This window comes from Dermacentor albipictus, chromosome 1, assembly GCF_038994185.2.
Source record: "Dermacentor albipictus isolate Rhodes 1998 colony chromosome 1, USDA_Dalb.pri_finalv2, whole genome shotgun sequence".
Lineage (NCBI taxonomy): Eukaryota > Metazoa > Arthropoda > Arachnida > Ixodida > Ixodidae > Dermacentor > Dermacentor albipictus.
The window spans coordinates 450,901,820-450,915,728 of record NC_091821.1 but is presented as its reverse complement, the minus strand read 5'-3'; the positions used below and the strand labels follow the sequence as shown (position 1 = coordinate 450,915,728).

General features: G+C 45.7%; 1 protein-coding gene across 3 annotated transcripts in view; it reads right to left on the bottom strand.

Annotated features, from left to right (window-relative positions):
* LOC135911057 (sodium-dependent noradrenaline transporter-like) overlaps nt 1–13,909 on the bottom strand; it is a 119,329-nt gene that overhangs the window by 83,342 nt on the left and 22,078 nt on the right. For all 3 annotated transcript variants that reach the window (XM_070532352.1, XM_070532353.1, XM_070532354.1), the window contains exons 4-6: nt 10,094–10,281; nt 3,903–4,035; nt 820–954 (exon numbers count right to left, since the gene is read on the bottom strand). In XM_070532352.1, coding sequence (XP_070388453.1) covers nt 820–954; nt 3,903–4,035; nt 10,094–10,281 — 456 coding nt within the window. The remainder of the gene's footprint in view (nt 1–819; nt 955–3,902; nt 4,036–10,093; nt 10,282–13,909) is intronic.

Here is a 13,909-nt window from a genome sequence, read left to right as displayed (position 1 = left end):
AGCTTTGTTTAGTGCAGCACAGAGTCAAAAATAAATTTAGATTGAGACTCTAGATGTCCAGTGGGATGTATGCATGCCACGTTTTGTAATACCTATATGGTCAGTGCCACAAGTTGAAGTGACATTTATTGCCAACTATATTTAAATGCCTCATTTACTCACACTACGTGTAACATTTTAACAAATTGTGAAAAAGCGGCCGATGTTTCCATTGCTCACGCGGGTTAGTCTGACACATATGTTGCGTGCATATTTACCATAGTCACCCGTGCCTTTATGCATCCCAGAGTATCACCATTGATTGCAAAGGTAGACGGGAGCTTTCATGCGAACTTTTTATCACTACGCACTCTATCGAAGAGTCGAAGGTGCAGCTGCCATTTCAAACAGAGAAAATGTCGGCAAAATATGCACTCGGGGCCGAATTGGGCATTCTTAGGGCATCTCATTCTTGTCGGTTATCTATCGACATTTAACCTTTCTTTGAGATGAAAAATAGGTTCCTTTTTATTACCTTGGTTGATTCCTTTTCGGGCACAGATTTCGGGACCTTTACTGCAGTCCTTTTCCCATGACTACCACAGACTTCAGCGCATTTATTTGCACTTTGGGTTCAAACATGCATCCATGATACGCGAATATGGGTATTATCAGCCCCTTAAATAGCAGTGTTCAGTCAACGTCTGACATGGAGCTCATCATCCTTAAACTGCCTGACAACACGTTGCTTTACGAGAGAACCGGTAAACCCGATAGAACGAAGAGAACGCACTGTCACACGACATGTGAAGTGGTTTTTGTTATGTGCGAACCCCTTACCTTTGCGGAGTAAGCCTTCGATAAGTCCGGCCACAGGAGTGAAAGCATACCTTGCCTGGCGCCGCTCAGCGTGCAGGAAGCAATGCAGAGCAAGGCAAGCATGGAAAGCCGAGTCACCATCATCACGAATGAAGCCTGCGCACCGTCGATGCGAACACACACTGTACGCTCTTTGGTGCACATAGCCTTATGGAATAAATGCCTCACTTCAAAAGATACACCTTCACCCAGCACTTCTATTACACGAGTTGTTTCAGCGGAAATACTGAAACTATCGAGGAATTAGGAACCCCTACATTCTGTACTGCATACACTGTGCATATTTCTGGCATGATGAAGCAAAGGATTTCGTTTATGTGTTCTGTTTCCCAGCATTATGAATCTGATGCGTTACGCACCATGATGCATTGCTCCAGTTAATTTTCAAACACTCTGTATTCGTCAGTGTCCGCCAAATTGCGGATGTAAGTTTTTCTGAGCGCGAGCTGTGAAGCTGTGAGCGCGAGCTGTGAACGTACCGGTACGTCACGGACGTACCGGTACGTCATCGCGCTTCCCCCCCACGGTGTCACTGACGTACCGGTACGTTCTCTATCGTGCGTTCAAAATTTCGCGCCAGAGCGCAAAGCTGGCGCTCCTGGATTGGCCACGCTATCTGTTGACTCTTTCTGCAAGTTCGTATATTCGCCCCGACCTGTGTCACTCCATGTACTGAAGAGTACGGCGCGACTGCCACTCCCCACTTTCTCTTTGCTGAGTGGCGCGGTGGCTCCGTGTTCGCTGTATCATGCGTCGCGCGCGTGTGGTTATGGGTTCAAGGGTTGTTCTGCCATTTCCGCTGGTTTGAAGGTTTTTATTTTTTCTTCTGTTGGTGTGCCTGCTACGGCGCGTCAAGTTCAGGCGCACGTGCCGTTGCCTCTCCGAAAAGAGTGACTCGTTGCTGCTTTTGCTCTCTCGTCGCGCCCTCGCTTCCGGCTTGCAGCAGTAAACGTAAAGCCCTTCGAACTTTGTTTAGCCTTTTTCCATCTCCCTCTGTCTTCTTGATCGCACAACGTCCCATTGCTCTCCGTTGTGCGGGCGACTGAAAGCGCATCCTCCCTGCGCGCGGTTACTTTCGGATGGCTCAGCGCGCGGGACCTTCGTCTGCTTATTGGAGCGGTGGCTCAATTCCGATTCACAATACGAGCTGAGCTCGGATTCGGACTCGGACAGAGTCGCATGCCAGGAAGAGGGTTCCGCATCGTCAGATTCGGATGTTGCACGGATTGTATAGTCAGGCTGATGATGATGATGATGTTTACTAACAACAGCTGCAGAACACTGAAATGTGCATATTGCATTGACTATGTTATTTGTATACCAATCATAATCAAAAATAAATTGCTACGTTCATTCCCTGTTATGCTCGTTCCCTGAAACCAAGCCGACACTGGGGGTGCGTCACGGCCAGAAAGGTCCGACAGCGAAAGGGTTAGAAGGTGTTTTGTGAGTACAGAAAGTGGTAAGTTAATGATCGTGGGAAATTTGGACCATTTAAATAATTTCGAAATGAAATAAAGTATTCAGGCGTAAATTACTGTACTTTGAGAAAAGCTGCCGCAAGAAATCGCATAGTTACCTTGATCAGACTTTAATTAGAGCGGTAGTCTCAGAAGTACAATAAATTGTAAAAGCCTCATTTGGGATGCACCTAGGCCCTTCTAAATATGTAAGGCGTTTCTGTGAGCAAACAATATATAGTAACGGCTTTCAACTCAGAATTAATGGGACAATTCAGCTGATACTACGTAACTTGGCTAAATAGGGCCATTGACTGGGCATTTATAGCATTTCAGAGCTCGATGCGATGAGACAATGTACGTGGTAGTGTGAGGGGAACATGCGGAACTATTTTGGCGTCATGCAGGCACATGTGGATGTTTCAGCACATGCATGAAGATCAGCGTGTTAACTGGTGTCGTGATCCGGTAAAACAGGCGGAACGCTGTTTATGGGAACACATTTTTCGCCATGGATTTTATAAAGATGCTTATGCTTGACAAAATGCACAACAATTAGCTACACAAAGATATGCAATGGTTGGCTGTTCCACCAGTTACAGAAATATTGTACGAATAGTTTCGCATCGATCAATATGCGACTGCTAGCACAAGAAATTCACGTCGCCTGCTAATTCGCATCAGTAACGCATCATAGCTGTAGAGCATCCAATACGGTTACCCAGGCATGGGGCAAACAAACTTTCTCAAGAAAACCCAAGTGAAAAATAGAGTAAAGACCAGAAGAACGCTAGCCAATGGTGACTGCTAATTAGTAGAAGCACATTTTGCCACACGCTGCGATTCCGTTGAAAGCAACTTTATATGCTAGTAATTTTCCCGGGCAATCCTTTCGGAGAACCAGCAGTGCCTCATGGAAACAGTTAAGAGTGATAATAATATCGCATATTAGCTTGCTCCTTTTGTTTCTGTGGCACAATTGTTTGCAAAGTTTTGTAAATTTACAGTGAGCATGAAGTACATTGCTTTTGGTCCCTCACAGGTATTGTACAATTGCAGCCAAATCAAAGCTTGGCTCCCACTTAGTTTTTTTATTGCCATCGCAATTATGCGTCGCGAATAATATCAGCGGTGAGATCCTGCATACCTATATTATCCACATGCCTATATAATTTCTCTCACATTGTCCCAGCAAAATATATGCCATATAAGTAAAATATTTATTATATGCATTTGGCTAAGCAACAGATCAGAATGTGCGGCACACCAGTGCTTCTGTACACCCGTCTACGTCATCGAACTAAGCAATAACTAACTTTTTTAAGAACAGATCACGATGTTAACTCTGCACTCTTGGCGCTAAGATTTGACAGCAAGACCGGTTGACACCCATATGATGTTATTAGCCTAAATCTTTGGCCAAGAAACTTGTAAATGACACACCGAATATGATGACTGCGCATTGGGAATATTGGAATATTATATTTTTAGATCGTACATTTCATTCCACAAACTTTCAAAGGACACTTGCAACATATTTTGGCGTCTACGTCGTGAGCAATAGTACGCTCTGTGGAATCGCACCTTCCTCAGTGAGCGCGGTCCAAGAATGATGGCGATGAATATCAGCGTCCACACTATGACCAAGGCCAAGGCGACGCCGGAGTCAAGTTGACTGGTGCTGCCGGGTGCGCTATGAATGTGTGTCACCCGGTGCCTGTACGAATGCACGCAAGCGTGGCAGTGAAGCGTCAGCTGCGTGCAGCGTCGCGTTGTCTTTGGCAAGATTGCTTAAACAATGCGTGGTGTTCAATCGGCTGGCGCATAGAAGAATCTTATTTACACATTATTTTTCGTAATAAGATTTCCTGTCCAGAAACGGGAGAAAATATGGCACGACTAGGAAAGACAAAGGAAACAGACGTAAATGGGCTGAGATCCCTGTGGGCTCTGATGTTGGCGAGCGTATCCGATACGCCGAAGTTGATTTCTTAGCATAATTTTTTAACACTGGCATCCCTTTCATAGGCATGAATGGCTTATGCAGTGATTTTACTCAGTGCCCATGCACACCGCAGGCGCTATATGGAAGGCTTCTGTGCAGGAGTGCGAAACTGCATATTGTCACAATGTCAAACACCAAGCCAGTTGCGTAGCACAGACGCGCACCGTGATAAACCTTCACTCGGCAAGCGGGACGTAGAGGGAGAAAACAACAGCCGCGCACAAATGTTGAAGAGTTGGTGAATGCCAGGCAAGGTAAGAGCTTTCTAAGGCAATGAGTGCAACACAAGTCGCACACCTTATTTTGGGTAATTATACAAAATTATACCGCATAAAAGTCGGCCATGTATATATCCCGCTAATTTTAGCAATGTTATCTGCGTTCCTCCTCCTGCATGCGCTGAGTAGTACACTCATTTAAGAACCTGAATCAGTCATCAGTAGGTGGAAACTTCGATGAATATGTGCACCCCAAGGATTTAAGGAGGTTGGAGCTCAAACCGCTAGTATCGGGGTATCATGAATTGGACATTAGACAATGACGAAATACAATACGGGGCAGCACATCCTTATGCAAACTGTATGACCTGTGTGAAGCTCTGTGTGAATCTGAGCACACGTGCGCAGATTCACACAGAGAAAAAAATACTTTTTCTGACCAAAAAAAGACTTTTTCTGACCGATGAACGTTATTACAGCTATGAGGTCCAGTAATCTCAAGCCTCCAAAACCGAGGGATGACCCGACAATGGACCATTTCTATGCGTACTCTGCTACCCTCCACATTAAGCCCACGTCAAAAGTAGCCTCCTCCTACGCGTTCCTCCTCGCGCCGTCTTTCATCATCCGCTGCGCTCCGTGTTCGCTCTTTCATCCTTCACTGTGCTCGTTCGCTCGGTTACGCCGATGGAGGTCGAAGCACGCCGAAGCATCTAATCTGCAACATCCTTTTATGTATTCGAGTTGAAGTCAGTTTGTTGAATCTCTACTGTGTTGCAGTGTGCGTACCTTGCCGTGATTTGCGGATTAGGTACTTTTTAGTACCACCTAAAATATAACTGCACTTTAAAAGCAGGCAATCACTGCCGAGAGCTCCGATGTTTTGCCGACGAAAAGAACAAGTGACATGGCTAGTGTATTCCGAAATAGGTCCTGCCGTTGCCATTAAAGTATATAGAAACAAAACTCTTATAATAAGAGGATACCGCTTTGGCCTGCTGCTTGGTGGCGTGAAGAGGATGGGAGTATATTGCCGAAAAAAGTTAGGCATTAGGAGCTTGAACTCTGTAGTGACAGCCAAGAGAGGGTCATACCTCACATCACTATCTTGTACACTGCCTACCAACATAACCCACTCTTCGCAGCCGATTCCTACTTCCTATGAAGATTTGCTCGGGGTTAAATGAAATACGGCAACGCGACTTTCATCTTCTGCGCCCATTATTATGCGCCCCGAGTCAAATCCTTTAAGTACAGATCGTGTAGTAAAGTCAGCAGGAGGGGGCAAATTTTTGTCGTACACGGCCGCTTGTACTACGGTTTTCTTAAGAACAGCGTCGTCGGCAAAAATTTTATTTGTGGCTGGTTTCTTCTCCAAGTCGGGGCCAAAGTAATAGAAGGTCCCGCCCAAGACGCGGTGATTTCGTCGACAGTATAGTGGGCCATTTCGGTAGATATTACAGTCGCTCGCCTTACCCCGGTCGCGGCGAGGGGTACGCCCTAGAAATAAGACTATGCGTCTTGGGGTGCGGAAAGCTCATCAAGCCTTCTAGGTGTTGAAAGATGCCGACGTACTGGGTCTACTCTCTCTTTTTTTGGCCGTTCTTCGCAAGCACACGCGACGGAATGGCACTCATCTCAGGAGAGGAGACTCCTCATTATTCTCACGGTGGCTATCAACGTGGACCTTAAATCCACTTTGAACACCCTCGCTACATGGATGAACTGTATGGGTCACCCTAAGCGCCGCAGACCTAGTGCCCACTAGCAGTGGCGTAGCCAGAAATTGCGTTCGTGGGGGGCTCACTTTGCAGCTCGGCCTCCTCATAGAATTAGCCGAGGGATCACAAATATATATATATATATATATATATATGTGTGTGTAGCTGTCATTCAACAACTTTGTTTACATTTGCGTACATATGCAACGACGAGAAGAAAATCTCAATGAGGCTTTCCTTTGTGAGAATGTACTGCGCAGGAGAAGCTGTCACCGGTTTTGTATTGCGAGTAATTGCTGCGAAATTATAATCGCAACAGAGAGCACATATAAAAAACAGGAGTTCTGCAACATATACGAGGGTGAGTCAAATGAAAGTGAGCCATTGCGAATATATGACAAACGAGGTACTTTATATTAAAGTAGTCACCATGAGTATTTAGACACTTGTCCTACTAACGAGTTGCGTAATTCCCGTCTCATAAAACTCATTGGGTTGCTGCCTCAAAAATCTGTAAATGACTGCACGTCATCTTCCGACACGAATCTGGTTCCCTTGAGTAGTTTTATCAAATTTTACCAAATGTGGAAGACGCAAGGCAACAGGTCTGGGCTGCATGAGGGATGTTGCAGCGTTTCCCACTTGAACTTTGCCAGTTTTGTATTAACCACATAGCGACGTGGGAACGGGCAATGTCGTGAAGCAAGATGTTCCGAATGCTCAATTTTCCACGTCGTTCGTTCTTGATTGCTACACGCAGCCGATCCGACCTTTCACAATATCTGAAACGATTTAGAGTCTCTCCAGGTTTAGAAAATTCGGTCAACAATGGCCCCTAACGATCTTAAAAGAAGTCGACACTTTTCCGGCAGAAATGACGGCCTTTGTTTTCAATGGGAGTGGTGAATTCAAATGTTTCCACTGTAAGCTTTGCGGTAGTGTTTCAGGCTAGCAGAGGGGTACGCCCTAGAAATAAGACTATGCGTCCTGGGGTGCGGAAAGCTCATCAATCCTTCTAGGTATTGAAAGATGCCGACGTACTCGGTCTACTCTCTCTTTTTTGGCCGTTCTTCGCAAGCACACGCGACGGAATGGCACTCATCTCAGGAGAGGAGACTCCCCATTATTCTCACGGTGGCTATCAACGTGGACCTTAAATCCACTTTGAACACCCTCGCTACATGGATGAACTGTCATCCCCAGTCCCAACTGCAGACAAAAAGTCGTCACCCTCATCTGGGGTTCTTTGACGTGCACTTAAATCTAAGTACACGGGTGTTTTCGCATTTCGCCCCCATCGAAATGCAGCCGCCGTGACCGGGATTCGATCCCGCGACCTCGTGCTCAGCAGCCCAACACCATAGCCACTGAGCAACCACGGCCCTTTTAATTGTGTTGAGGGTGACTTTGGCCCGGCCATGGAACGTCTTTGTAACTTTCATGTCCTTCTTTGAACAGTTTGCTACAATGCTTCACAGTGGCCAATGAAACGCAATGTTCAACGCATACGTCAGCCATACGGCGAATAATTTCTTTTTGGGAAACATCTTCATTTGTCGAAAACATCACGACACCAAGCTGTTCAACTTTTGGAGTGTCCATTATGTCACGCACCAATGTTGAACCCAGTGTATGAGAGCATTAAAGAGAATTTAACCTCACCTCTGCATGTCACTTGTATATGAGATGCGTACGTTCTACGCGCATGCCTCGAAAATAATGAACCAAACCATTATTGCGCGGGGCGGGTTGTCTCATTTGACTCGCCTTCGTACATTATAAATGCGAAGATACAGCTTGATACAGGGCAAAAAAATTGTCACTGGAAACAAAGTTCACTGCGCATATGCACAAAACCTCGCAACAAGATATTTAAATATGCGCATAAGTAACCAATAAATCTACGTACCTAAGAAAAAGTCGCTATATATAATGCGTCAAAGGCAAATAAACAGGTTGCGCAACCACAGATTCACAGAACACAGCACCCCCCCTCCCTCCACTCCCAAAATGTATCGCATGCGACGGAAGGCGGCGCGCTTCCTCTCCGCTTTTCTCCCTTGCGCACACAAGCCTGAGCCACCATCGTCGGCTCACCCCCTTCCCCCCCCCCCCCACGCTTTCACTCGCACATAGAGTATGCGGCGCGCGGTCACGATGTTATCGCCTTTGGCGTTTATTTATACGGAACATGAGGGAAACGGCAGGAACGAGCCTGGAGTGTCCATATAATTGCTATCGCAATAACATAATAAGAGTATCCGGCAAGTGAAGCGTCCCGTGGCCCATTACTTTCCGCAAAAGAAGTAACAAAATCGAGCTTTCGCCATGTGACAATTCGCTGCGACGCAACAATGTCTTCTTTTTTTTCTTTTGTGGGGCGGGGGGCGGCGAAATAGAATAACACAATGGAAAGCATGTTGGTTACAATCGAATGCTTACTTCGGGCACCTAGTGTGGGTACCGAAGGAATATCGAAGAAACCGTGTGACGCTTGGTCCACAGAAAATCATACGCATACTGCTCGGTATCCTACAACGGCGAGACAAAATTTTCCGGAGAGGTTGCGCTCAAGCGAACGCGTTGCAATCCGTCGAATCCCCGCAATGCTGGCGGCGAGCGACTATGCACTGTTTTTTTTCTCGTCTGCTAGCCAGAAAGCGTCCAAAACTCTGCCAGGTGAAAATGTAGTCGGCCAGAGAAAAACAAACGCGCATCCAAGTGCGCCGCGTGGTTGTCGATGGAGCACGAGAAAAACGCATGCGCTCTGGCTGGATCGGCAGCCCGCGGGTTGCGAGGAAAAAAACAAGGAAAGAAAAATGATAAAGAGGCTCAATATATCCTCGCGAATAAAAGTCTAGGTAGAAAAATAAATCAGAACCTTATTACAATGGTGGCTTTACATTCTTGACATGGATGCTTTGGCGCAGGTGAATAAAAAATGTTCATATTCTTTTCTGTGACCTGAGGGCACAAATGAACCAACACAACGCTTTATCTCATCAGACCTCGCTGCGTGCTTTGTCAACTTGTCTGATATTATGTTGATTTGGCTTGTCTCGTTGTATGGCCCGATGTACGACTTTAGAAAAGTCGATGCACCTTTGGCGTCAAATGTTTACAACAGCATTAAACCTACAAAGTTCCGGAATTGAACATCTAAATCACGACCTTAGGAATGTCAATGCACCTTTCGCATCAATATGTTATGAGAACTTTATACCCACAATGTTTCAGAATTGAAATCCAAGCGCTCCGTAGATTCCGCGGCCTCCGCGACATGCCGAGATGAGCCCGCTCGCCATCAAAACACCCTTGAAATTTTGTGCTCGGTGAGCCTCCTTGCGTTACGATATGTCACTCCGGATGCATGGGCGTTGCCGCGAAATGAATTAAGGACGTTCTAGACAAAATCGAGCATGATTTCCGGCGCCGGGAGTTGTTTTGGTCGGCGGCGCATGACAGCATGAAAAAATTTCGGGGGGGGGGGGGCGGCTGTAGCCCCATAAGTTCTCCCCCCTCTGGCTACGCCCCTGCCCACTAGTGACGTGGTGGTGACATGAACCACGTATTCACCATGGCCGGTCTTGTTAATCACTTACAAGCATGTGTCTACTTTAATGTGCATAAGGCGCTACGACATATAATGCATAGCACCCATGCGGCTAAAAAGCATCAAAGAAAATAAAATAGCATTTAAGAGAAGCACTTTAGAAACAACAAGTTCACCCACACATCAGCCTCTTCTACAGGTGTATACCTTTCAGAAATTATACGCATGACATACACAATCCTCTTGGATGATTTCTGCCCTAATATTTGCGTCCGTACTCGTAGAAGGCCCTTGCCGCTGAGACGTTCCCGTCGATGCAGCTGTTGTGCATGGCTTCGTACTCGGAGGCAGGCACGTACACCAGCTCTCGGCTTTTGGCTGTGCGCACTGCGATGGCTCTGTCACTCGTGTTGTTGTCCAACAAGTAACGCCTGGCCAGCATGTCATCCACCTTGGAACACAGATGCTGTGCGAAAATGACATTCGCGGCACTTACTCACAACCGCAAATGCAATCATGCAAAAAAGAACTCCATATATATCTTACGATCACTTCACTGTGTTTGTTACTTTTTCGCAGCACAACTCATTAGTTCACCAGTGGCCATGTACAGCATACGCATACAAGTATGTATTCGTGTCCTTTCAAATTCAAATTCAAATTCAAGTTTATTTACCAGACAACATGCTGGAAGGTCCGCTGGGCTAAAAGCCGTAAAAGCGGCTTTTAGCCCAGCGATGCAACTTGCTTGCATCATCCCAGAAAGTAAATTATATATTCTGAAATGGTATATTGGATAGCCGCTTTCGTGTACACACAGAGGCTGGAGTGCGTATACATGTGTAATTAAGGCGACCCCTATAGGGAAGGTCGCGTTATGCTGCGCGGTTACATAGCAGGAAAGTGAATTTATTGATCGATCTATATCATCGAGTTTAACGCCACAAGCACTACGGTGCTGTGGGACACTCTATATTCGAGGGCCCCTGTTCAATTTTGTTCACCTTTGGCTGTTTAGTATGAACCTGTATTATGTGAAATGGCAAAAGATTTTACGACATCAGTCTTTGTCCCTAGGTACCTTTTTTTGAATAGGAATATCAAATGTCACTTGATGCTTTAAGTGGAATAGAAGGACGAATAAAGTTGCATAATTTCATTTACGTGAGCCTCAGAACGAAGCTCCCAAGCAATAGTTGGATTCGGTTGGTTTCTCTGAAATCATGGTCTGCTTGTTTGTTCTTGATGAAATCAGTAAATCAGGTAAGTAAAGCGCTGCAATGTAGAAGCAGTGGATAGAGTGTTGCTCATAAAATGGTTGAGCAACACATGCAAAACAGAGCTACTAGAGTGATTTCGTGTTCAGAAAATATAATAGAGGGCAACTATGTTGATTGGATGATATAGTTTGCCTTTCGTATTCATGCGTTATAAGAAATACTGATAAAACATTGTCTAAATAATGCAAGACAGAAAGACAACGTTAGGTACATGGCGAAATTTGTTAACAAGATGGCGGTGCCAGTTTGAGTGAGCCTTCCATGTCAAACTTCACAGACGGCCCCGATCGGGCTCTGTTAGGACTTGCTGGCAGTGGTGGACAGCGCATCCTCATCATGGTGTTTCCCACGGGTTTCCGTACCCCAAGACAAGTGTCATGTGCCAGAACACGACATAGTAGGGTGTGGTATTGCTAAAGTCCTGTTCTGCATGGTTTCTTATCCTGGAGCATTTTCCGGTACCTCTTTGGAGGAGTCACTATCCTCATTTGATTTGACTGCACGTGTTCTCTTCTGGGAAGCAGCCGTCCTAAGGCCCATGCAGCATCGACAGCGTTAGCCCGAGGTGCTGTCTTTATTTTCTCAACTATTGCCAATACCAGCAAATTAATTTGAAGAAATTTAATATAGTTTGAAGAAAGTCAGGTCTATTGCTTGAATTAATATTTAGAGTGAGTGAAACTCTTCAATGCTTGGCTTATGATGGGTTATTTAGTATCGAAATATATTTTCACCCGTTACGCGGACTACGTCGTGAACCACGTCGCGGCCTATGCTATTCTAGATGCCATTGAAAATCCCGACATTCAAGTACTTACCCTATTGCCTCATAAATAAACTTCGTCGCAGCGCTGAAATCTGTGATTTGAATTAAAATTGCAGCCGTAGAACCCTTTAAAGAGTTTTAGTTTTCCGAAATACTTGTTTCCCCACGTGCGACTTTGCGACGAAGCTGGTTTGGCGATGCCAATGGACACATTTTGAACAACAAAATTTCCAAAGGCATCTAGAAAAGAGGGACCCTGACGTCATCCACGACGTCATGCAAGTAACAGAGGGAAAGCTTTTCGGTCGTCGAATAGTACATTTCAAGCCAGGTTTTGACATTCAGTCACCTGAAGTTGTGATTTGAGCAATAGCCCCATCATGACCCCCTGCTTCCCCTGTATATGAGCCTTATTGTACATAACATGGACGTCAATGACGCTTGTAACCATCCTGCACTTGTCGGCTTATGTCAGGCGGTTTCGTAGTAGATACTGCTCCAGGTTAACCGTACACGTTCTTGGCCCAAGTGATCCTCTTTAAGCAGTCTTCGACACAGTAGATGCTGTCACGTTCACTGACGCCTATTTCTTTTCAGCGTATATACATGTGGTCCTCAAGTTAACAGCCGAAGGCTCTTCGTCTACGGCAATAATGTTGCAAATGATGGACTGCATTCACTGAGCACATAAGGAATACGCTACAAGCTATTTTATTGTGGTTAGTAACTTGTGCTACACTCTTCATTCTTGGTTCCCGCACCGATGCTTCCAGCAAACTCTGTAGTTCCTTTTTGAAGTCATTACTACCTCCAGAAGTAGCCAGTACAACAATATATACCATTCCTTCCGAAAACTGCGCACCTAATTTTTCGAGTCGCTGCTACCTGTTGAAGTATTCAGTACCCCAGTGTATCTTACGCAGCCTGTTATTCCGGCGCCGGAACCCCTCTTTGTCTTAGGCATCTATGAGCCCTGCGTTGATTCGTGTAAGTATGATGGTAACCGATGCTTGATATTTGCACCGTCTATACAAGCCAGAAGTGAGGGTTGCAACAACCTAAGGCACTGTGGACCAGTACCCGTTGCGCTCTTACATACGGTCTCTTGCGATGTTACCACTATTTTCGCAGTTTATGTAATGGGGTAGTGAGCTGCTTCACTGCGAATCGAAGCAACAGTATTTGGACGCTGTTAAAAAAAAGTTCTTTTTTTACTCACAAAAGTTTGAAAAGTGAGATATGAATATCCCATAGCAAAACGCGCAAGTTCGACAATGCGAAGATGTTAGTGTGCTTTATTCCACTGTTCCTCTTCAGCGTCCAGAAGCTGATATACGCAGTTGGCGCCAGCAAGCGGGGAATCCTGCGTAACAAGAGCCAAAAGAAGTAAAAGAAATGCAGACTGTATGCACACTCAGCGCAAAAATGTACTAAACTGGCTATATGGGTACCATTTATGTCAAAACGGTACTTGTGTCTGAGCGCAGCAGAACCTTTCCCTGTGGTTAGGCATTGGAATGTGACAGTGGACGATGTCAACTTCTTGTTTGGCGAGCGAATGTAGTCCTATGATTGCCGTCCCTGGAGAGCGCGACAACAGTTATGGCCGTGCTGTATACTACACTTTCCGCATTCAAGGTGCGGGAAAATTCATGACAAGAACAGCCTGTTACCTGGAGTAAACATTTTGATTTGACGTTGTGTTCTGGCAGACGCGCTAATATTTGTGCGGTTGAAGCATTGAACACGAAGCAACCACCACATTCTGAGTCAGCCAGATAAGGAAACGTAGGTGGGTAAACGAGTACTGAACGTCAGGGTGGCTTGAAACGGAGAAGATGCACATACGGGTGCTTGTGCGAAACACCACTCTTGCGGTGTGGGCATTGAAAGACTTCCTGGGTCATGATACAGCATTCACCAATACTGAGGAGTAGATGGTGGGCTCAGGAGCCGTTTGAGAAGGCTCAGAAGCCGACGGTCAGTGCGCCATGCTGCATAGATGATGAAGCGATATGGCATATATGTTCCTACATGTTTAATTCAGA